Source organism: Capra hircus, chromosome 13 (assembly GCF_001704415.2).
Source record: "Capra hircus breed San Clemente chromosome 13, ASM170441v1, whole genome shotgun sequence".
NCBI lineage: Eukaryota > Metazoa > Chordata > Mammalia > Artiodactyla > Bovidae > Capra > Capra hircus.
Window position 1 is genome coordinate 34,830,212 of NC_030820.1, and position 23,951 is coordinate 34,854,162.

Here is a 23,951-nt window from a genome sequence, read left to right on the forward strand (position 1 = left end):
AGTGAAAGTGGAGAGTGAAAAATTGGCTTAAAGCTCAACATTCAGAAAACTAAGATCATGGCATCTGGTCCCATCACTTCATGGGAAATAGATGGGGAAACAGTGTCAGACTTTACTTTTTTGGGCTCCAAAATCACTGCAGATGGTGCATGCATCCATGAAATTAAAAAATGCTTACTCCTTGGAAGGAAAGTTATGACCAACCTAGATAGCATATTAAAAAGCAGAAACATTACTTTGCCAACAAAGGTCTGTCTAGTCAAGGCTATGGTTTTTCCTGCGGTCATGTATAGATGTGAGAGTTGGACTGTGAAGAAGGCTGAGTGCTGAAGAATTGATGCTTTTGAACTGTGGTGTTGGAGAAGACTCTTGAGAGTCCCTTGGACTGCAAGGAGATCCAACCAGTCCATTGTAAAGGAGATCAGCCCTGGGATTTCTTTGGAAGGAATGATGCTAAAGCTGAAACTCCAGTACTTTGGCCACCTCATGCAAAGAGTTGACTCATTGGAAAAGACTCTGATGCTGGGAGGGATTGGGGGCAGGAGGAGAAGGACACGACCGAGGATGAGATGGCTGGATGGCATCACTGACTCAATGGATGTGAGTCTGAGTGAACTCTGGGAGTTGGTGATGGACAGGGAGGCCTGGTGTGCTGCAATTCATGGGGTCGCAAAGAGTCGGACACGACTGAGCGACTGAACTGAACTGAACTGAACTGAACTGAAAGAGTTGGACACGACTGAGTGACTGAACTGAATTGGACTGTAGCCCACCAGGTTCCTCTGTCTGTGGGATTGGCCATCAAGAAAACTGGAGTGGGTTGCCATTTCCTTCTCTGGGGGAATCTTCCCGACCCAGGAATTGACCCTGGGACTCCTGCACTGCAGGCAGATTCTTTACCATCTTTGCCTCTCTTTGGACAGCCTGCCAGATAGGCACAGTGCACTTCATGGGCCTGCGTGCCACCCGCCCTCCCGTCCTCCAGCCCTAGAAGTTAACGCAGCACCTGACACTCTGTCCCTCTCTACCATCACAGCCTGGCAATTTACAAACTCTCACCATCCTGGTTCTGTCTACTCCCTGCCTCAGCCCTTTGGCCTGACTCCACTGCCCAGGTCAAAAGTGTGGCCTCAGTGCCCAGAGGCTGTGCCCACATTGCCTTGTTCTCCCCTTTCCCCTTTCTCCATTTCTTCCTCCAAAACCAGCCCTTCCTCTGCAAACATAAGGCTCTCTTCTCAATTTTTGCATCCCCTTCCCTTGATTCCCAGTTCCCTTTCTTCCTAATGCAGGCGGCCCTTTGTGAAGGGAGGAGGCGTGGGTTTTGCACAAATATTTAATCTTTTCCAATCTGCCCTCTGCACTCCCTGTCAGTTCCCGGGGCTGAAACCGCTCTGTTTGCTTTAGCTGGTAACAGGATACTGTTTTGAAAACTGATGCAGAAGTCCGATTACTTATGAATCCTGGCTTTATTTTGCATGAATGCTTTTCAAGGCCAACTATAGATTTATTTTTTCTTCCCTGCCAAGAGTTATGCTGCCAGTGGGGGCGTGGTAGTGGGCGGGTAGGGCAGCCTAGAGATGCCTTTAACTTTTCACCCTGTGGGCTGGAAATCTAGCAGCGCAGCGCAGACCTGGTGAAACAAACTCAGCCTCTGTGTCGCTGGCAGGCTCGTCAGGGAAGATCTCCCCCTCTCCCTCCAGGAAATGCCATTGTTTCACCCAAAGTGTAATTCCACCTACTGAATTGTCTGCAGTCCCTGTTAGAAATCACCTGTTCAACATGCTGGAGAAAGAACAGTGTATCAGTAGAAATAGAATAAGAATAAAGGAAGCCCTTTAAGGAAGCCCTGGTCGCTCAGCGATAAAGAATCTGCCTGCCAATGCGGGAGGTACAGGTTTGATCCCTGGGTTGGGAAGATCCCCTGGAGAAGTAAATGGCAACCCACTCCAGTATTCTTGCCTCGGGAATCCCATGGACCGAAAAGCCTGGCGGACTACAGTCCCAGGGTCATGAAAGAGTCAGCTCTGACTTAGGGACTAAACAACAACAAACTGATTTTTATTAAAAGGGTGGTTTGTGCCATGTGCTTCTAAGTGTGAAAATGTAAGTTGCTCAGTTGTGTCCAACTCTTTGCAACCCTATGGGCTATAGCCCGGCAGGCTCCTCTGTCCGTGGGTTTCTTCAGGCAAGAATACTGGCGTGGGTTGCCATTTCCTTCTCCAGGAGATCTTCCCCACCCAGGGACAGAACCCAGGTCTCCTGCATTGCGGGCAGATTCTCTACTATCTGAACCACCAGGGAACCCCTATGTGCTTCTAACATTGTGGCTAATCCCCACCACAGCTGTGTATGTCAGATATTATTCCCACTTCACAGGAGGTGAAACAGCATGGTCGGGTTTTTCAGAACAGCATCCACTTTAGATCTTTTCTCTCAGTGTCAGACCAAATGGCCTAACATATATAATTGTTTGGAAAATGTGACCTGATATCATATTTTTCTGTTGAAGTCACCCCAAAAGTGGTCAAGGAGTCTGTGGAAACATAGACCTCATAAAATTATGGACTGAGAGCTTTTGGTGAAGTTTGGAGGAGAATAAGCAGTGGGGAAAGAAAGAGCCCTTTGCAAAAATTGGCTTAGAATCCAGACCTGAAAATGCTCCTGGTTAACCCAAACCTGCAGTAATAAGGGAAAGAGGAAATGAATTATGGGACAGCATGGTCACTATGGTGCAGTTCTCATGGATCACAGATATTTCAGAAAATATTAATTGGGGGAAACCTTGGTGCATAGTAAGTGAAAAGCGTGGCCTACAAAAATAAAGCTCCATAATTCCAACTTTATAAAAAATAGGAAAAAAAAAAAGGAAAGAAAGCCAGAAGCATTAATGGTAGTTATCATTAAGCAGTTATCATTGAGGAGAATATTTTTAAGGTTTTGAAGAACAGTCTCTGTATGTTGAATAATGAGTATGTATACTTGGAAAACCAGAGATCACCCGATAAAGGGACCATAAGACAGGAAAGGCAAATAACCATGGTTCAACGCTCATGGTTTCATTTGGGTTGTCAAGGAAGCACAACCCCTCAAGAAGGAGGTCTTGTGGTAAAAACTGTTCAAGTTGCAGCCTCGTGTAAGGAAATACATTCTTTGTCTTTCTTCCCCTTTCCTTCTCCAATGAGACTGTTCATTACCACCTGGCCTTCTGACCTTTCTGCTATTACAGAAGGATCAACTGGCACGGATGTGCTGTGTCTCTGTGATTCAGATGGTTGGCATGTGCCTCTTTTCCCCAATCTCCTGAACTGTAGAAATAACTGGATATGAGGCAGAAAGAAAATGAGGCAAAGAGATGGTCACCTAGCCAAGCCACCGTGCTGTGTAGCTGCCTTGAGATCTCTAGAGGAAGCTCACTGTGGTCCAGAAACTCTGCTACAGTTGGGGTGCCCATGCATTCCCCTGCGCTCCCAGGTGCTGGCTCTTTTGGAAGCTGGTTGTGTGAATTTCCATCCAGGACATCATAGCCCATCAGTAACTCCTAGCAACCTGACCCTCCCTGGAGTGGCTGCCTGGATGACGATGAAGCCTGTCATGCTTTCTCAGGCCACGTCTACTCTTCAACTGAAAGAAATGATTTTCATGTTTTAGATTTATTTTTTTTTTGATGTCGTTGTTAGGAGAAACTGAAAATCTATTTCCAAGTGCCTTAGAAAATGTAGAAGGTAATATAGATCTTAGTTGTTTATGTTAATATAATTTTGTTAAATAAAGATAATTAGGGAATAGGAGTAATGGCTTCCTTGGTGGCTCAGATGGGAAAGAATCCACCTGCAATGTGGGAGAACTTGGGTTCGATCCCTGGGTCGGGAAGATCCCCTGGAGAAGGGCATGGAAACCCACTCCAGTATTCTTGCCTGGAGAATTCCATGGACAGAGGAGCCTGGCCGGCTACAATCCATGGAGTTGCAAAGAATCAGACATGACTGATTGAATTTCACTTTTAGAAACTATAAAAGGGAATATAGATCTTAGTTCTTTATTTTAATATAATTTTATTAAACAAAGATAATTAGGGAACAGGAGTAATATTTTCCTCTGGAATTTCAGAGGGCATTGATTGTGGAAAATTATCCAGGACCATGCATTTTTTATCCCAAATTATTATTTATGGAAACACTAAATGATACACTTGAGAGAAATAGTAGATTTGCTGCTTAGAACACTTACGAGTTTTGCACAGAGGTCAATCAAATTGTAGGGCCAGCCAGTTTCCCTTCATTTTGGATTTCAAAACACTCTTTTTCATTGTTGTTGTTAAAAAAAATTTCCTCTAGTCTTTGAATGACTGGCACCTGGTTCCATGCCCACCTAAGTCGTTAACATGGTACCACTGGTTTTAACAATGAAGGAGATTCGGCTAAGAATGGGTACTGTGAGGTGGATGAATGACAATAATAATGAAAAATACATATTTATGGACTTTTACAGGGCTGATTATTAATTTAGTACAGCTTAATGGACTCTCAGTTTTGTAGATTGTCTTCAGCCCTGTTAAATAATTGTTTTTTTGATTCTTACATCAGAAGTTTCAAAAGCTTTTTTTCCCCTATGCCTTGTAATGCCTATTAAATTGTCACAGGATTATGTTTGTTTAGACATATATTAAAGTTTATTTGTTTGGCAAGTAGCATTCAGATTTTTTAAAGCCTATTCCTGTGAGAAAAGCCTGTGGATGTGAAATGAGCCAACAGTAAAACCCAGGCAGTTGGCAATGAGAGAGTGTTTATGAGTTACTTTGGTGCTATCATAAAACCCATCAACCTGACTAGTGAGGACTTCCTTCCAACTGGGCAACATATTTCCAAGCATAACCATTTTTCCAGCAAACCTCAAGTTAGTGCATTCTCAAGGTCAGATTGTGTTCAACTTGACTCTAAAGCTCTAACAAGACAGCCCAACCACTTCTAACTCTAGCCAGGACAGAGAATGGACAAGACAAAACTCAGCATAGCAGAGCCGCCCAAGAGAGAAACCATCTCTGCATGGAGCAGAAAGCATCCTGGGAGTATCTTTGGGATCTGGGCTCTTCAGCCCACAATTCCAGGTAATGAAGTATCTTTTAGATAGTCAGGTCAGTTTCCAGACCAAACTCATAAAATCTGTAGGTCTAAGTCTAGAAACAATCGTGTTCTGAGGATGTAAGTGTTTTTGATAGTGATAGTGAAAGTTGCTAAGTCGTGTTCGATTCTTTGCAATTCCATGGACTCTGCCCATGGGGCTTCTCCAGGCAAGAATACTGGAGTGGGTTGCCATGCCCTCCTTCAGGGACTCTTCTCAACCCAGGGATCGAACCCAGGTCTCCTGCATTGCAGGTGGATTCCTTACTGTTTGAGCCACCAGGGTTTTTGATAGATTAAACTTAAATGTATGTTGGAATACATGGGGAACACTGGAGCTAAGAGCTGCAACTTCAGTATTTGGTCCCATCAGAATGTCTCTCACAACTGCCTGGAGGAAGTCGGAACGTTCTCCTCAGGAGAGTTGAGCTGAGAAAGGGCTCTACATCCAACGACGAGGAGAAGGACTCAATGCTCCAGGACAGAGGTCAGCAAACTACTGTCATTCCGCTAGTGTTCCCCTGGACCCAGAATTGTATTTTTAAAATAAGCAGCCATAAAGAAGAGAAGTTTGTTTCTCCTAGGACTAGAACATTTTATAGGTGACTTTTCAAGTCTTAACCTTGTGCTATTATGACATCATTGAAACTGAGTCAGGGTGAAGTCAAGACATTTAAATGGAAATATTTATTTCCTTAAAAATATAGCTTAACTTTCCCTCTCCAACTTTGAGAAGGACCATCAGGAGGATGGAGGACAAGATGACATGACCACTCTCACTAGGGGCTGTCATGAAGCATCCTTGGTACTGTCCAGTTCATGAAACCTCGCATCCCTTTTTCCACTCAGACAGGTCTCTGCCCTCACAGTTCTTCTTCCAGCCTTGCCTGGGGAGGAGAGGGAAGAAGGAACAACAGAGCAAAGTGTGAGAGTCCAAATGCTCTGAGGCTCAAAAACCATAGACAAGTAACCCACTTAACCAGCAGTGCCCAGCGTTTGGTGTCATTTGTTTCTGGTCCTGATCTAAGTCCTGATCTAAAGACTCCATCTTTTTTGCCTTAAGACTTCCCTCTCCCTGGTTTTCTCCTAGTCTATATGAGCCTCAGCAACAAGCAAACAACTTTTATAAGGATGGGGCATTTAGTTAAACATCCACATCTCTTAAAATTTGGGTTCTGCAAGTGAGTGACCCAATCAGCAACGTTCACAAGAAAACACAGCCGCAGAGAGCCAGTGGGCACTGGCGAAGCCATAGCTCACACAACCTGGGGAAGTTTCCTGTCAGTTTCTCATGTAACCGACATGGTTATTTTCCTCTCACTGCCACTGACTTCCCAAATCCTATCCAAATTTAGAGCCAGCTCGAGCTTTTTCTTCTGGTGTACTGTCTTCAATGATGCTCTGCAGTTCACATGAGAAGACAGCCCTCTCTTCATTGTTTGCAGCATCTTGATGTGAAAAGCAATTTCAAATAATTCTGACTCCCTAACCCTCTACTCCCCATACTAATCCCAGGTTCACTGCACATCCATACGGCAATGGAGGATGACATAGACGAGGTCAAGTGGAAATCACTGGACCACTCTGTAGAGGTGAACTTGTTCCCATCCCCTGCAGCTTTGATGAACGCATACACTAAGGGTTTCACCCATGTCAGCTTGTCTCCCAAGGAAAGACTCTTACCAGTAGTTCATGCCATCCGTTTCTTTAACAATTTTCTTGGCACAGATAATTGCATCCGTGAGGTCATCAGTCATCAAGGCTATAAGAGAGAGCAGTAGAGGGTTAGCTGAGAATTTGCTGTTGGAGGAGGGTAAGCCCATATCAGATTTTATTCACTTTTCTCATTGCATTTGGGAGCAGGAGGGTTGGAAGAACAATGAGCTGTCTCCTTTTTTTTTTTTTTTTTTGTTCCACTTCTTCACAAAGAAAGGATTGTTTTTGTTTCTAGGCCATCCACATCTTGAATTTTAGGACTTTTTGATAGAGGACTAGACCAGCTCTGAAAGGCTTTTGGAAGTGTGTTTAGGGAAAACACAACAGGAAAAAAAATTCTTTTTTGGAAATGTGTTTAGGTAAAACACAATAGGAAAATGTTTATGTCCTAAAGAAACATAAAAGCTAGACAGGACAGTAGAGTTTTCTTTACTCATGTTAATTTGGTATGTAAGATCTCCTTATAGGTAATGATTAAACTTCTGTTTATTGTAGCTTTCTGTTTTGTGCATTAAACTTTTTTTTTATACCCAAAGTGTTTCTCACATGCAGAAAACTTTAAGCTTTATGTGAAACCTTTACCTTTATTACTTTTTCTATGGCTTTCAGGCATAACAAATCTTTCAACTGAAAATGTATTAATTCGTATCACTTCACCAGAAGTGACGTCAAAATCCTTCTCAACACAAATATGACAGGAAAAGGCAAATAAACAAAAAAGCCCAACATCATTTCTGTTTCAGGTTGCGTTCTCCAGAAGTAGATGTGGAGGTGAGTCTGGGGCGCAAGGTGTTTTCGTTAGGGATCCACACCTGTAGAAGAATGGGTGGAAGCAAGAGTGGGCAGGGGAGACTGTAGCTGTGATCTGCAGAGGATATTCTGCTAGACCTGCACACAGAGAACAAGGCTCCCATTGGGGGTGAAGCGGGTTGCTAGTCTGGAGATGCTGTGCACAGGTCGGTGGGAAGGGTGGGTGCTGCAGGCCCAGGCTGTGCAATTCATGGAGAGTGTTTGTCAACGTCCCACTTTGTTCTACCATTTTGTTGCACAAGTGAGATATTTTGCAAATACAAAAAAACAAACAACAACAAGTTGCATGGAACCTTGAATTTCTTTATGAAAATACATTAAAGGGGTAGGAGGCAGGAAAATAAAGAACCTGGCTCTGGGCTAAAATGTGGAAACACAGTGAAATCACCACAGTGGGGCAGCAAAGGGGCAGAAATGAGCCCAGGGAGCACGTATGTACAAGGACCTGAGCCAACGGTGGCTTCTGCTCAGTGTTCAAACAGACAATTCTGTCCAGTCACACATGGATAAGGAGCGGGTTCTGTTGAATATCAAACATCATTCAAGGGAATCTTTTATTCTCCCCCATCCAGCAACGGAAAACAGCAACAATCTACACAAAAAAGAACCAATTCTATTCGGTGGAGTTCTACTGCAAAGCCCCCAAATTTATATCTCCTTGTCCTTTCTGAAGTGGCAACAGCCAACTCAGATACCAGGCTGGTAGGAGAAACAGAGATTAATATAGGTGGGCTATACTAGATATAGAAGGCAATGACTGCTTCCTTAAAATTTATTTCAATAAGGACTAAGTTACTGGAGGGAAACAAGAATGGCTATTATATTATTATATGCATGTGTGTGTCTATACATAGATATATTTATATCTCTCTATAAAAAAATACTATGTTCAAATAATTTGGGGAAGGTTGACAGCAATTTGAGGCATATGGTCTGGTCTGGGAATGAGAAGAGGACTAGCTTCAGTAGATGGGCATGAGGTGCGTGTATTTTGTACACACATGAGATGCCACCTACGTTGCACACACACCCCAGTGCTAGCTTGTTTTCAGGTTTCCATGACGAATAGCCCTACTTCTCTAATCCATGGGACAGAATGACATTGTCCCTAATTATAGCCTCTCTGTCCTGAGGCTGGGGGAAGACAGTCATGGAGGGTGATTAGGATATAAAACCAACATCCTGTTTTCTATTTTAAGGCCTTCCCTAAAAATCCCAAGCTCTTTTTATGAGAAAACAAATATGAGTGATCCTTCACCTCTAACTATAAGCCATCTAACATTTTAATTTCTGAGAATCCACTGTTGTCTTGCAAATATACACTTAACCCACATTTTAGTAATTGTTCCATTGGACAATATTCAGTTAGTAAACTGCACATAAAGTCAAGCTTGGCCATGATACACTAGAGATTTTCTCTCCTACTGTAACAGCTAGACAGCTAGACAATAGGGAATGCAGAATCTTTGAGGGATAGAAACCAGATGAGGTGAGCCTTGGGATTGCTGTGACTTTCTGCCCAGAGGTACTTTCCAGACCACAAAGGTAGAATCCAGGCAGGCTTTGGCAATCTAACTAGAGGAGACAGAGATAAGAGGCCAAGACAGTTGGAATTTGTGGAGAGGGGTCCCTGTGAGGAAGGAGCCACCCAGGAGTGTGCCAGAACTCTGCAGAGAGAGACCTCTGAGTCTTTGACTGAAAACCTCTATGAGAGTAATCAGAAAACTGCTACCAGGAACTTCAGCAATTGCAGGGCTCATGCGGGGAGACGTGATCTGTTACTGGCCAGAGGAGAGAGACTTTGCTGAGCCCTGGTTTATTCAAGAGATGCCACAGATAAATACCTTGATAGTAAAGCTGCATGAGCCCTCCCATAAAGACTACCCCAGAATGTCCCGGACCAGAACTAACTGCTTGCCAAGATGAACTTCAATAATCCTTAAAGCAGCATAATCTAGACACTCAACAATGTAATATACAGGCAGTCTAGTATCCAGTAAAAAAATTGATCAAATGTACAAAAAGGTATAAAAACATAACTCACAGCCAGTAGAAAGACCTAGAAATGACAGAAATGATTGAATTAGATAAGAAATTTAAAACAGTGCTTATGAATATGTTTATTGATAACAAAGACTTATAGGAAAACATCAGTCAAATGAAAGAAATAATATAATTACCTGGCATTGAAAAAATACAATATCTGAAAGTAAACATTCAATTGCTGAATTTAATAGATTAGGCACTTCACAAAAATGATCAGAGATCTTGAACATAAAATGATTGAAAATAAAACACAGAAAGGGAAAAGTTCTGAAAAAAAAAAAAGAGTCTCGGTGACCAATGAGAATACAAAAATAATCTAGCATCTGTGTTATTAGACTCTCAGAAGGGGAAAGTTTAAACATTATTCACTCAGGGATCCAAAATTTTAGTGAATATCAAGCAAAATAAACACACAAAAATAGGGATTTGTGATCAAATTGCTAGATATTGTTGATGAAGAAATAGTAAAAGGGGATGGAGAAAAAGGACATGATACACACAGGGAGCTCAAGTGAGAAAATCACTGATTTCACATAATAAACAAGTCAAGCAGAAGATATTGGACATATTTAGTAAACTGAGAGAAAAATATCTGTTAGCTTGAAAGTGAAAGTGAAGCCGCTCAGTCGTGTCCATGGACTGAAGCCTACCAGACTCCTCCATCTATGGAATTTTCCAGGCAAGAATACTGGAGTGGGTTGTCATATCCTTCTCCATCTGTCAGCTTAGAGTTTTATATATGTAGAAAATATCTCTTATAGAAGAAAATGCAATATAGACATTTTCAGACACACAAAAGCAGAAAGATGCTTCCTAGAAGAATTCTACTCCAGGAAATTGTTCAAGGATGTTCTTTAGGCTGAAAGGAAATAGCCCTTAACTGTGTGTCCAAATGAAGGCACCAAAGGTTTAGAGAATGTTGTAATTGGTAAATGTGTGCGTGCTCAGTCGCATCTGACTCTTGTGACCCCATGGACTGCGGCACGCCAGGATCCTCTGTTCATGGAATTTTCCAGGCAAGAATACTGGAGTGGGTTACCATTTCCTCCTCCAGGGCATCTTCCCAACCCAGGGATAGAATCTGAGCCTCTTGCATTGACAGGTGGATTCTTTACCACTGAACCACCTGGAAAGCCCAAAATGATAAATATTGTATGGTAAATATAAAGAGATCCTTTCTCATCTGAACATTTTACTTAAAAGATACGCATTAAAAGCAAAAATAATAAAAAATGTACTGTGTCTATACATATTGTGAGGTGTAGAGCATGCATGTAATGTATATAGAAATGCATATACCACGATTCCCCGGTGGCTCAATCCCCCTGCCAATGCAAGAGACATGGGTTTAATCGCTGGTCTGGGAATATCCCACATGCTTTGGAGCAACCAAGCCCATGTGCCACAGCTACTGAACCTGCATTCCAGAGTCTGGAGACCACAACTTCTGAGCCCATGACTACAACTATTGCAGCCTGTGTGCCCTAGAGCCCATGCTCTGAAACAAGAGAAGCCACCACAATGAAAAGCCTGAGCGTAACTAGACAGTAACCTCTGTTTGCTGCCACTAGAGAAAAAGACCACACAGCAACAAAGACCCAGCACAGCCAAAAACAAATAAATAAAATTATTTTTTAAAAGCATTGTGAAGTGTATAACATGTGGAAGTAAAAAGGATGACAACTTAGCACAGAAGACATCATGGGGAAAATTGAACCACAATAGTATAAAATTCTTATGCAGCAGAACATTGGTTTGGATTTTTTTTCAATGAATATATTGGAAACATTTATTTTTGAGATTTGTGACAGTTTGAAAACACTTGTAAACCACATAGCCTAGAAATATCAAAAATTAATAGTTAGATATGTCATAAATGCATAAAATATATGTAGGGCACTCAGTTTAGTTCAGTTGCTCAGTTGTGTCCAACTCTTTGTGACCCCATGGACTGCAGCATGCCCAGGCTTCCCTGTCCATCACCAACTTCCAGAGCTTGCTCAGACTCATGTGCATTGAGTTGGTGATGCCATCCAGACATCTCATCCTCGGTCCTCCCCTTCTCTTGTGTAGGCACTAGTCTATCCTTAATAGGCACAAGGTGAATGATTATTTAATATAAAATTAACAATGTGTAAGCTTCCTTGGGCTTCCCTAGTGGCTCAGACGATAAAGAATGTGCCCGCAATGCTGGAGACCTGGGTTCAGTCCCTGGGTTGGGAAGATCCCCTGGAGAAGGGAACAGCTACCCACTCCAGTATCCTTGCCTAGAGAGTCCCATGGACAGAGAAGTCTGGAGAGCTACAGTCCATGGGGTCACAAAGAGTCAGATACGACTGAGCAACTTTCACTTTAGCTCCCTTCCTGTTTTATAACTTTGCCTTCAGAGAATTATATTACCATGCAGTATGTGTCTCTTTCTTTCATTTAAAAATGCAACAATGCTTCCAATAGTTTATTATGAATATGACTGCAATACTGCATGCCATAAGAATTTTCTAACCGTTCATTAGAGTATAGGCTGGGCTATTGTAAGGCAATTGTATTGATAGCACTAGGTGATCGTAAAGTGATCATATTGCTGCTTCTTGGTTATTAATGCATGAATCATTATACTTTCATATATAAATATGAATTCCTTTTTCACATTATCTTTTCTGTGTCCAGTGTTAGTAATATATACAACATCTACAGTGTTTTGTATCATCTAAAACAAAATTGATGTGGGTACTGACAAATGATTCATCTTACAAACAGGTAATATAAGCTTACAGAATCAATACATATGGTAGAGCAAATGTATTTTCTCTTCCTTATCATTTTCTTAATAATGTTTTTTCTATAGCTTACTCTATGTAAGAATACAGTATATAGTATAGTACATATATAGTACATATGTATATAGTACATATGTGTTAATCATCTGTTTAGGCTGTTGGTAAGGCTCCTAGTCAATGGTAGGTTTTAGTAATACCTTGTTCAAGTGTCAACTTTATTATATGTGAAGTGGTATAATGTTATTTGGAGGTAGAAAGAGATGCATATTGTAACCCCTAGAGGATCTGCTAAAAATAAAACAGAAATGAAGTTAATAAGGGCTTTCCTGGTGGCTCAGATGGTAGAGAATCAATCTGCAATGCAGGAGACCTGGGTTTGGTCCCTGGGTTGGGAAGATCCCCTGGGGAAGGGAATGGCTACCCGCACCAGTATTCTTGCCCGAAAAATCTCATGGACAGAGGGGCCTGGAGGGCTACAGTCCATGGGGTCGCAAAGAGTCAGACACAACTGGGAGACTAATTAAGCATGCACATATGTACTTAAAAAGCCAATGATAGAAATAAAATCAAATACTGGAAAATATTCAATTAATCCAAAAGTCAGGAAAAATAAACCAAGAGTAGATGGATAGATGGAACAAATAAGAAACAAATAACAACATGGTGGATTTTAAAGTAATCATATCAGCAATTACATTAAATATAAATGATCTAAATCAAAGTTCAGCACAAACTATGGCCCACAGACCCACCCTCCATTTTTGTACATAAAGTTTTATTAGAACACAATCATGCCTATTCATTTCTATACTGTCTGTGGCTGCTTTTGTGCTGTATGACAAGTTGAATAATCAAAAAAGTGACTATATGGCTCACAAAATGTAAAATATTTATTATTTATTCCTTTCAGAAAAAGTTCTCTGATCTAAATATTCCTGTGAAAAAGCAGAGATTGTTGGACAAGCTCTAAAAGCAGCATTCAATTATATGTTGTCTATAAGAAATTCATTCTAAATTAAATATACCAAAGATATTATTAATAGTGGTTTTTTTCATCTGAAGTTTTCATTTTGCTGCATAATCTCTGCTTTCAACAAATTGCTTTTATCTGGTTGTTGTTGGTGGTGATGGCGGTCTCATTTTCTCATGCCAGTGACAGCCTATGAAGACTAGTCATTGGTAGACTTCTAGTTAGCTGCACTTATTTAAGAGAAGCATGCCTAAAAAAAAATAAAGATGATTAGGAGTCCAGTACAGAGGTGGGGATTTTCAACTGTGCATCTCACTGAGGGAGATCTAGCCAGTTTGTTCGCTGGGAAGCCCCCACTCAGAATCTAGTTTTCCTTTTCCTCTGTCTGGATTCCCCAGACTAGTGTCTTCTCTTCTGGAAAGACTAGGCTGGCTGCCATCATTCAGGGATCAGAGTGGAGGGAGGTGACTGGGACTACAGGAACTTGACTCCCTCTTAGGATGGAGCTCTCACACTCAAAGGTTGGTGAGGTCCCTCAATGAGAGAATTTCTACCTATTCTGTCCAAGAGAGAGAGAGCTCCAGTAACTTGCCAGGGTTGGGAGGAACAGTCAATAGATGAATGGAATCAGGAGATGAGTCAGGTGCTGTTTAACTGACTTTCCAATTAATCATACCATTTTTAGCCTGCCCTCACCCCAGTTTCTGGTAGTAGCTGATGTTGCTGATTTCTGAGCTCTTTTGGGATCCCGTGGTTGCTTTTTGGCTTTGCCAGGGTCAGATTTCTCTAATTGCTAAATTAGTCACCATTAGTCCTCTCACTTTCAGGTTCGAACAATACTTACACATCCAACACCATACTTAACTGGAAGACTCTAGTGGCAAGCTCATCAGTTCAGTTCAGTTCAGTTGCTCAGTCGTGTCCGACTCTTTGCGACCCCATGAATCGCAGCACACCAGGCTTCCCTGTCCATCACCAACTCCCGGAGTTCACTCAGACTCACATCCATCAAGTCGGTGATGCCATCCAGCCATCTCATCCTCGGTCGTGTCCTTCTCCTCCTGCCCCCAATCCCTCCCAGCATCAGAGTCTTTTCCAATGAGTCAACTCTTTGCATGAGGTGGCCAAAGTACTGGAGTTTCAGCTTTAGCATCATTCCTTCCAAAGAAATCCCAGGGCTGATCTCCTTAGGGTATGCTAATGAGATTAACCAGGAAGGGGAGGGTTTTAAAAAGTCCTGTGTAGAAAAGTGAAGGTATTGAATGTTTTAGCCTGGGAGATAAGATTTGGAGATGAGAAGTACCTCCTAATCATCATTTTCAAACATTTGATAAGTTGAAGGCAAAAGGAGAAGGGGGCAGCAGAAGATAAGATGGTTAGATAGCATGATCAACTCAATGGGCATGAATCTGAGCAAACTGCAGAAGACAGTGGAGGACAGAGGAAACTGGTATGCTCCAGTCCTTGGGGTCACAAAGAGTTGGACAAAACTAAGCAACTGAACAACAACAATGTATAAAATAGAGAAAATTTGTTTTTAATAAATCCAGAAAGAGAAACCAGCATTTAATGGGAGAACGCTATGAGGAGATGGATTTTGGCTCAACAAAAGAATGTTCTAAAATAAAGGCTGACCAAAAATTGAGTGGTTGGCCTCAGGAGGTAGTGAGCATTCCATAGTAAAGTAGGGGCAGGGACTACTAATTTATTAGGTAAATTTACACAGTGTGCAGTCATTCATACATTCACACTTGGTTACTGATTATCTTGTGCATGTCTACAAGAAATCAAAAGTTTATTTCCTGCTCTTAAGGAATTTGCTGGGGAATATTTTATGGCTCCCTGTCTTCACTCTTTTGACCTTCCCTCCATTGATTTAGTCAATGAATATTTCTTGAGCTCCAGTGGCCAGGGAGCATTCTAGGCATTGGGAATGCATCAGTGATTGAAATAGAACTCCTGCCCTCATGGGGTTTGCAAACAAGACAGTCACTTACTTTGCTTCATCTTTCTACTGTTGTCTTTTGCATGTTCTTCTCTATACTGCCAGCCATGACCATCATTCAGGTCTGTTTATTTCTCACCTCAACAACTGGAGGGGCAATTAAATTGTCTCTTCTTTAATCTCTCTCATATCCAGCTTGCATATTCATTTTTCTGAAGCAACGCCACTGACCCATTCTGATTTCCTAGTGTGGGCAGAAATCAGTGGACTCTCCTCAGCTTGGGTCCCAGGGCCCTTCGTGGTCAAGTAGTCATCAAACTTTCCAACCACATGTCCTGTTATATTTTATGCATGTTTTTGCTTTTTTTGTTCTCCTTAACTGGAGTAACACTTCTCTATCCTTGAATATCCAAATCTTATCTATCTTCCAAATATTAAATAAAATATCATAATGTCTATAAAGCTTCCCATGACTTTATTAATAACGTCTCTTTCCTCTGAAGCTCACACCTGTTTACAGTCATTTATATAACTTTGTATAAGCACTCTTCCTTAACACCAGAATTCATGTTTGAAGAGTCCTGCTATGCTCAATTCTATGCCCACATATATTTCCTGAGTGATTAAAGAGAAAGATTTAGAAATAAATTCTAGCATCATTTCCACTGTTGAAGAAGTGCTGTGTGAAGTGAATTTATCTCATTCTGTATAAAGAAGCATCAACTTCATCTTTTGAGTGGATTGTTTATGGAAAGCAGATAGCAAACCGCTTTCTCCTTCTCAACAAACATATTTAACCTCTCTATGCATGGAAGTGTAGTCAGGTCATTTGTCCAGGCCCCTGTTTTTGTGGTGGGCTTCATAAAGCCCACCCTGGATGGAATAAGCCATCTTTGGACATGTTGACCACAAGGTTGTGAGTGCCACTTTGGGGAACTTTTCAATAATTTATAATAATTTATTTACAAACCCACTTGCACATCTGAACTTCCAAATTTTGGTTAAAGCAGAAGATGGGTTGATATTCCGCGGTCAGCTTTCCTGTCTGTTCCTAAGGATGATATTTGCGGAATCAAAAGCATACCTGAGCAGGCCACGTGACAGCGGTTTTTCTCTTGTAGCTTTGTATTTCTGCACCACGTGTCACTGTTTATCTGAAAGATGCCATAGTCGGTGCTCCCGTCCTGCAGCTGGGTCTGAGCCGTGGTGTTGTAGTGGCTCTCATAGTAGGCCATGCAGATCCCTAGAGGGGAAAAAAAGCCAGGAGTGTCAATAAAAGAAATTCATTGTTTCCTCCTATCTGCTCTTAGGGGAGGGTTCCCTTATACATATTACACCAATGCTTTGCTCCCGACGTGCCCTGGGGAGTGTCAGGGCAGGTAGCACACCTGAGAAGCACAGGATGGGCAGGGAGGCACACCTAGTCAGCGGCTGACCCTGGACCAGACTAAATATCAGGTCTGCCCCTTGCAATGCTAGCAAGAGGGAGTTGTTTTCTCCTTGCTTTGATGATGCCAATCACACAGGACTCCAGGAGTGAGGACAGGAGGGGCAGGGAAGGGGAGGGAAGCTCCGGAGAGCAGTCGTGGAGGATATGTGAATAGCCAGCATCCGTTGCTGGTGGAGCAGAGCAAGGACAGGCTGGAAGCAAACAGAAGTAGGTATGGGAGGGGCCTTTGACATCTCAAGGAAGAGTTAAAGGGCAGAAAGAGAACAGGAAGGGAGAAATCTCACAGTTTCCAAGGCTAAAGCCTCGGTAATTGTCCAGGCTGGCCCTCGAAAATATTTTTGCCAGTTTACATCGAGTGTAGATTTTGGGCTCAACGGCTGTGACCAGGCAGCCCATCAGGGCCAAAATACCAGCAGCCTTCATCCCCAGGCCTGTTGAAGGCAGAACCTGTCAAGAATAAGAGACCACATGAGACAACCCTGCTTGATTCCCAAGACTAAGTTTCTCGCCAACAAGAACTTCCAAATCTGCCAGCCTGAATGTGTCCTGTCACTTGTAAACACTGAGAACTAGCATCAGGGAAAACCCAAGTGCCAATAGTACATAGTACAGGGAAGGAATGATTGCAAGCTCTCTAAAACTTTCTACATGGCTGTAGAAAGTTGTGCATGTGTGCATGTGTTCATGCTGTGCATGTGTGTTCCGTTACTTCAGTCACGTCCAACCCTGCGACCTCATGGACGGTAGCCCACCAGACTCCTCTGTCCAAGGGACTCTCCAGTCAAGAATACTGGAGTGGGTTGCCATGCCCTCTTCCAGGGAATCTTTCCAGCCTAGGGGTCAAACCCGAGTCTCTAGGTTTCGTGCACTGGCAGGCAGATTCCTTACCACTAGTCACACCTGGGAAGCCATTCTACATGCTGCTGCTGCTCAGTCGCCTCAGTCGTGGCCGACTCTGTGCGGCCCCATAGACGGCAGCCCACCAGGCTCCCCCGTCCCTGAGACTCTCCAGGCAAGAACACTGGAGTGGGTTGTCCTTTCCTTCTCCAATGCATGAAAGTGAAACGTGAAAGTGCAGTCGCTCAGTCATGTCCGACTCTGTGCAACCCCATAGATGGCAGCCCACCAGGCTCCACCATCCCTGGGATTCTCCCTGCTACTTTCAAGTAAATGCTAAGCTCCTGCGACCTGGCAAGGAAGGGAATCAACCTTCCTTTACTGATGTCCAGAAAGAATCCACAGAGGGTGACACATTTCTCGGATTCCCCATTTTAACTCTATGACTAGAAATAACCAGAGTACAATGAGGTAAGCGTTGCCTGTACACGTGGAATCAGACATCTCAGTTTCAACCAGAGATCGATATACATAGGTCTTCATAGACAACCTTAAGATTTATTGTTGGGAGTTTATTGAAAGAAGATTTTTTTTAGAAGACAGGAAATGTTTTGTTTTTTATGTTTAATTTTTAAAACCTTTTTATTTTACATTGGAGTATAGCCAACTACCAGGCTTCCCTGGTGGCTCAGACAGTAAAGAATCCACCTGCAATGTGGGAGACCTGGGTTCAATCTGGGTTGGGACGATCCCCTGGAGGAGGGCATGGCAACCCACTCCAGTATTCTTGCCTGGAGAATTTGATGGACAGAGGAGCCTGGCGGGCTACAGTCCATGGGGTCACAAAGAGTCAGACATGACTGAGCGACTAAGCACAGCACAGCACATAGCGGATTAACAATGTTGTGATAGTTTCAGGCGAACAGCAAAGGGACTCAGTGATACATATACATGTATCTGTTCTGAAGGTAGAATATTTAGCACCTTATCTTTCCTCTTTTTTTTTTTCATAACTCATTATCTCCTTTTTCTCTTTATACTTTTCCAAATATGGGAACGTTGCTTCAAAAATATCAGTGTTATATTGCAAATGCAATAGAATATTTTTCTGGATTCTTCCATCACTGTTTCATGGGTCCCCTGAAAAGCTTGGTGTCAATGGCAAGCAAGAAGGGGACAAATGACGATGAGTCAAAAGAAGAGAAAGTGCTGGTGGTGGGAGGACATAAAGGGACTCCCACCTAATCATTTAAAATGAAAGTAGGATCAAAAGGTCCATGCCTTGCTGGCTACTGGTTTTCCAGAAGTTATTCTTCTTCCAAAGAAATTTGTCTTCCCCAAATAGGTCAACCTTGCTGAGATGAGGGTGGAGTGAAATCTCTGGTAACTGCTCCTGATTCTGAATCTGACATTCATACATACTTTCATCCAGTATTATTTTCTTCACCTGCCTAGACATTTCTAGAGTTGTTCATTTCTCCTTGTGGGGCCAAGTTTCCCAGTTGAGAGGAGAGGCTAAGAGCAAGGCTGAATATTCAGCAAGGCCAGAAGGGAATCATTATGGGGGCTTTAAGAGAACTGACCAATAAGCGGACTACATGTCAGATGGGGTGTCTAGATACATACTGGTGAGTAGCAAGGATCAGTAAAATAGGCCTGCTTTTTGTAAGTAAAGTTTTATTAGGACACAGCCATACCCATCCAGTAATATATTGTATACGGCTGATTTTTACAGTTGAGTATTGTGTTGGAAATTGTATAGACCATAAAGTCTAAAATATTCAGTATCTGGACCTTTATAGCAAAAACCCCTGATGTATAGCAGGGAACTATACCCTAGAACTGTGCCAGGAACCGAGAGGGAGACCAACAGAGGTTTATGACATAGAGTTTACAAATCCAGTTGGTGTCTATCCCTTATCTTTAGACTCTCACTGGTCTCAAGCAAATCAAAATAAAACAAAAGCCCACAGCAGTGGTGGCCCCAAGTACAACAGTCTACATCCTTCAAGCTGGGGGTTGCCATTGTTGATTCTTTGGGACAGATGGCTTCACTAGAGTGATTTCAGTCAGTCAGTTCAGTAGCTCTGTTGTGTCCGACTCTTTGCAACCCCATGAACCGCAGCATGCCAGGCCTCCCTGGCCATCACCAACTCTCAGAGTCTACCCAAACTCATGTCCATCAAGTCAGTGATGCCATCCAAGCATCTCATCCTCTGCCATCCCCTTCTCCTCTTGCCTTCTATTTTTCCCAACATCAGGTCTTTTCAAATGATTCAGCTCTTCACATTAGGTGGCCAAAATATTGGAGTTTCAGATTCAATATCAGTCCTTCCAATGAACACCCAGGACTGATTTCCTTTAGGATGGACTGGTTGGATTTCCTTGCAGTCCATGGGGCTCTCAAGAGTCTTCTGCAACACCACAGTTCAAAAGCATCAATTCTTCGGTGCTCAGCTTTCTTTATGGTCCAACTCTCACATCTATCTATACACGACCACTGGAAAAAACGTAGCCTTGACTAGATGGACCTTTGTTGGCAAAGTAATGTCTCTGCTTTTCACTATGCTGTCTAGGTTGGTCATAACTTTCCTTCCAAGGAGTAAGTGTCTTTTAATTTCATGGCTGCAGTCACCATCTGCAGTGATTTTGGAGCCCCCCAAAATAAAGTCAGCCACTGTTTCCAGTCTTTCTCCATCCAATTGCCATGAAATGCTGGGACCAGATGCCATGATCTTCGTTTTCTGAATGTTGAGCTTTAAGCCAACTTTTTCACTCTCCTCTTTCACTTTCATCAAGAGGCTTTTGAGTTCCTCTTCACTTTCTGCCATAAGGGTGGTGTCATCTGCATATCTGAGGTGATTGATATTTCTCCCGGCAATCTTGATTCCAGCTTGTGCTTCTTCCAGCCCAGTGTTTCTCATGGTGTACTCTGCATATAAGTTAAATAAACAGGGTGACAATATACAGCCGTGAAGTACTCTTTTTCTTATTTGGAACCAGTCTAGAGTGATTTAGGTCTTATTAAAAGGGTACCTGCCCCAGAGACATGCCTCAGGTGATTCTGGGGGAGAAACACCATTCTACTTACCTAATCAGTGATTAGGAGCTCACACAAGCTTCCTGCATCCCACAAAGCCATTCTGATCCTGACCAGGCACAAGTGATCTTGGCCAAACCAAGGACCTTTCTGTAGAGCTTTAGAGAAAGAAGAGTTCTTAGCTCTTTTGTTTCCAACTGTCAAGAGATTCTAGAATTCTATTTCTTGGGACTTATATGATAACTACATTTAGGGACAGGCTACTTCTTTTTCTTCATCTTCTTCCTCACTTCTCAACTCCACTGAGGCCTCCCACCTGACTGAGAGCTTGTTTCTAAAATAACAGCCTCCAAACTTTATCATAAATCCCATCAGTAAAGAAAATTAAGTGTGTTTCCCCTGTAGGTATATACTGAATTATAAACCATACTCAAGTCCTTCTGTACTAATATGTTACATAAATTATAAGCACTACCAAACTAGAATTTAAAAAGGGTATGACAGACATGAAGTTAACATTCAAAAGTTGTTTTAACAGTACAAAGGGTCTTTTCTCTAACTGAATTACTATCATTACTAAAATATTTTTAGTAAGATCAGAATGATTGAATGAGATTAATTAGCTTTGAAAACTTTGGTTTAGTGCTCTGTGGATCAATAATTAAAGGGATAATTTTAAGATCCATTTATTTCCATTCTCAGATTTAAAGGATATTTGAAATTAATTCTCATTATGATATGCAGATCTAAGGAAAAAAGTTATTGTTGGTTGCACACAATAATCATTACATTCTTTTCTTAAATTCTATATGCCAATTTATCAAAGATTTTTGTTGAAATATACCTAATAAATGTTTATTTTTCCAGTTATGAAATTTTGCTTTTACAACTTAATTAGAAATGAAAATTTAATTAGAATAGAGTTTTCTAGTTTTAATAAAGGTCTTTGAAGCCTACTGAAATTTTTTTAATTTTGGAAATTTTTGAAAAATGCTGGGAAATAATAAGATTTTAGAAGTGTGCAGATATAATACAATTTTTAATATCAAATCTCAAAATTCCAAAAGCATAATTAGGATAGTAAAAAATTATCTTTCCCACCTTCAGAAGCACTAGTTTTCTTTCCCACTGGCAACAGCTGATACAGCTGTATCTTCCAGAGATATGATACATAGACACACATATGTAGAGTCTTTTATATCCTCCTTAAACTATTCCTGTACCTTATTTTTAAAGCCTGATAGTATATTTTAAGAATCTCTTTTTATGGCTGTGCTGCATTGCATTGTGTGACATAGTATAACATATTTGGCCAACTGGGTATTCATGCACATTTAAGTTGTTTCATTCTTGTCTTATAAGGATATTAGACTAAATAATCTCCTCTATCCGTGGAATTCTCCAGGCAAGAATACTGGAGTGGGTAGGCATTCCCTCCTCCAGGGAATCTTTCTGACCCAGGAATCAAACCTGGGTCTCCAGCATTGCAGATAGCTTCTTTACAGTCTGAGCCACCAGGCAAGCCCAAATAATCTTTTATATATATATATATATACATATATATACACATATATACATATATATATACACATATATACATACATACATATATATATATATATGTTATTTGCATATTTGCAAAAATATGTGTAGGATAAATTCCTGGAAGTGGAACTGCTGAGTCTTGGATTGTTTCATAGTTTTGCTAGATATTGCCAAATTGTCTTCCACATAGTCCTGTATCAGGAGATGAGATTCCTTCCCTTCTACCTGGCAGCAGCAGCTATTGAACTTCATAGTCTTTGCCAATTTGAGAGGTAGGAAATGGCTTCTTAACATGGTTTCAATTTACGGCTATGTTTCCTTTCATATGTTTAGGGTTCATCTGTGGATCTTTTTCTGTGATGAACTGTCTCTAATATGAAAAAATATTACAAGTTTGTTCTTCAGATATCTTTTTCAGAGTCATTTCAGAACTGGAGCAGGAAAAGCGCAAGATGAACCTGGAACATCTTGTCAGTGCTAAAAGTTAAGGAAATACTTAAAAGGAGAGAGAGAGAGGAACAGGGAGGGATTAATATATCAAACAGAGAGAGGAGCCAAGTTGAAAGAACTCCCAATGGTCAATATTGGAGTAACTTGAGTGACCAAATAAATAACTATAGGATTAGATTATAGCTCAGAGAATAAAATAAATATCTATAGTGCATACTGGAACAAATAAATGATTGAATAAATAAATATTCAGAGAAAAGAAGCAAATCTTACAGAAGAATTCTAAATAATCTTTTTAGATAGTCTCTCCTCTAGGAAATGGAGCTTAATTCTGAGTAGCGGCTGGTTCTAGTGACATGCTTCCAACAGAGAGAGTATGGAAGGGGGGAAAAGGTGACTTTACAGCAGAGAAACCTGGTGGACCCCACCTTAGCCAGTGATGAAAAATGACCTCATCAGTGCTTAGTCATGTTCTATAGCCCTTGATGTGACGTGATGAGAAGAGCACCTACCTCTCAGGTTTTCTCCCAGCATCCACAACCCCAGTCTAATTGCGGGAATGTAGCCAAACCCCGGTGAAAGACATGCTACAAAATACCTGGCCAGAATTATTTAAATGTATCAACGTCATGAGAAATTAGACTGAGAAACTGTGATAGACCAGAAGAGAGAAAGATACAATAACTCAATTTAATGTAGTGTCCTGGATTGGCTTCTGGAATAGAAAAGGATAATATTCATAAAACCCGTGAAATCTGAATAGTGCCTGTAGTTAACGCATTGATTTCTCAGTTTTGATGAATGTGCTGTGGGTATGTCACACGTTAGTGGTAAGGACCTGGATAAAGGGAATATGGAGATAAATACAAACTTAGTCTAAAATTATTCTAAATAAATAAAACTAAAAGACTGAAAACATCTGCTAGTTTGCATACCTCTGATAGCCACATATACCAGAAAAGTTGAGCAAATCTGAAATACTTGTGTGATACTGTGCTTTGTAATAAGAATATATATTTGGTCTTCATCCTTGTTTCTTGGGATGTCCTAAATAACAAGAGTGAGAAAGTTGTCTGATATTCACAGCAAATTCCTTTCAACCACACCTGAGTTTATGTTAATGATATGACTTCTCAAAGCATCAAAGGATGGGGCTGGTTTCTAGGAAACCAACCATGTGATTAGAAGGTTGGAACTTTCAGTCCTAGCCCGCTAGCCCACCTTACCTACAGCTTCCAGTGGGGGAGA

The 23,951-nt window shown here is 41.5% G+C and overlaps 1 protein-coding gene across 1 annotated transcript; it reads right to left on the reverse strand.

The window, feature by feature from the left end:
• Window positions 5,790–20,819, reverse strand: LOC102188781 (lysozyme-like protein 1). The gene is made up of 5 exons (XM_005688013.3): window positions 20,760–20,819; window positions 17,116–17,278; window positions 16,466–16,624; window positions 6,801–6,879; window positions 5,790–6,004 (listed from the first exon to the last, which is right to left on the reverse strand). The coding sequence occupies exons 2-5, from the start codon at window positions 17,252–17,254 to the stop codon at window positions 5,935–5,937; spliced, it is 447 nt and encodes a 148-aa protein (XP_005688070.1). The 5' UTR covers window positions 17,255–17,278; window positions 20,760–20,819; the 3' UTR covers window positions 5,790–5,934.

Coding starts and splice junctions, on each gene's coding strand:
- LOC102188781 (XM_005688013.3), bottom strand. CDS start 17,254: ATGAAGGCTGCTGGTATTTTGGCCCTGATGGGCTGCCTGGTCACAGCC. Junction 16,625..17,115: donor AGGCTTTAGCCTTGGAAACT/GTGAGATTTCTC, acceptor TTTCCCCTCTAG/GGATCTGCATGGCCTACTAT. Junction 6,880..16,465: donor CTGTCACGTGGCCTGCTCAG/GTATGCTTTTGA, acceptor TCTCTCTTATAG/CCTTGATGACTGATGACCTC.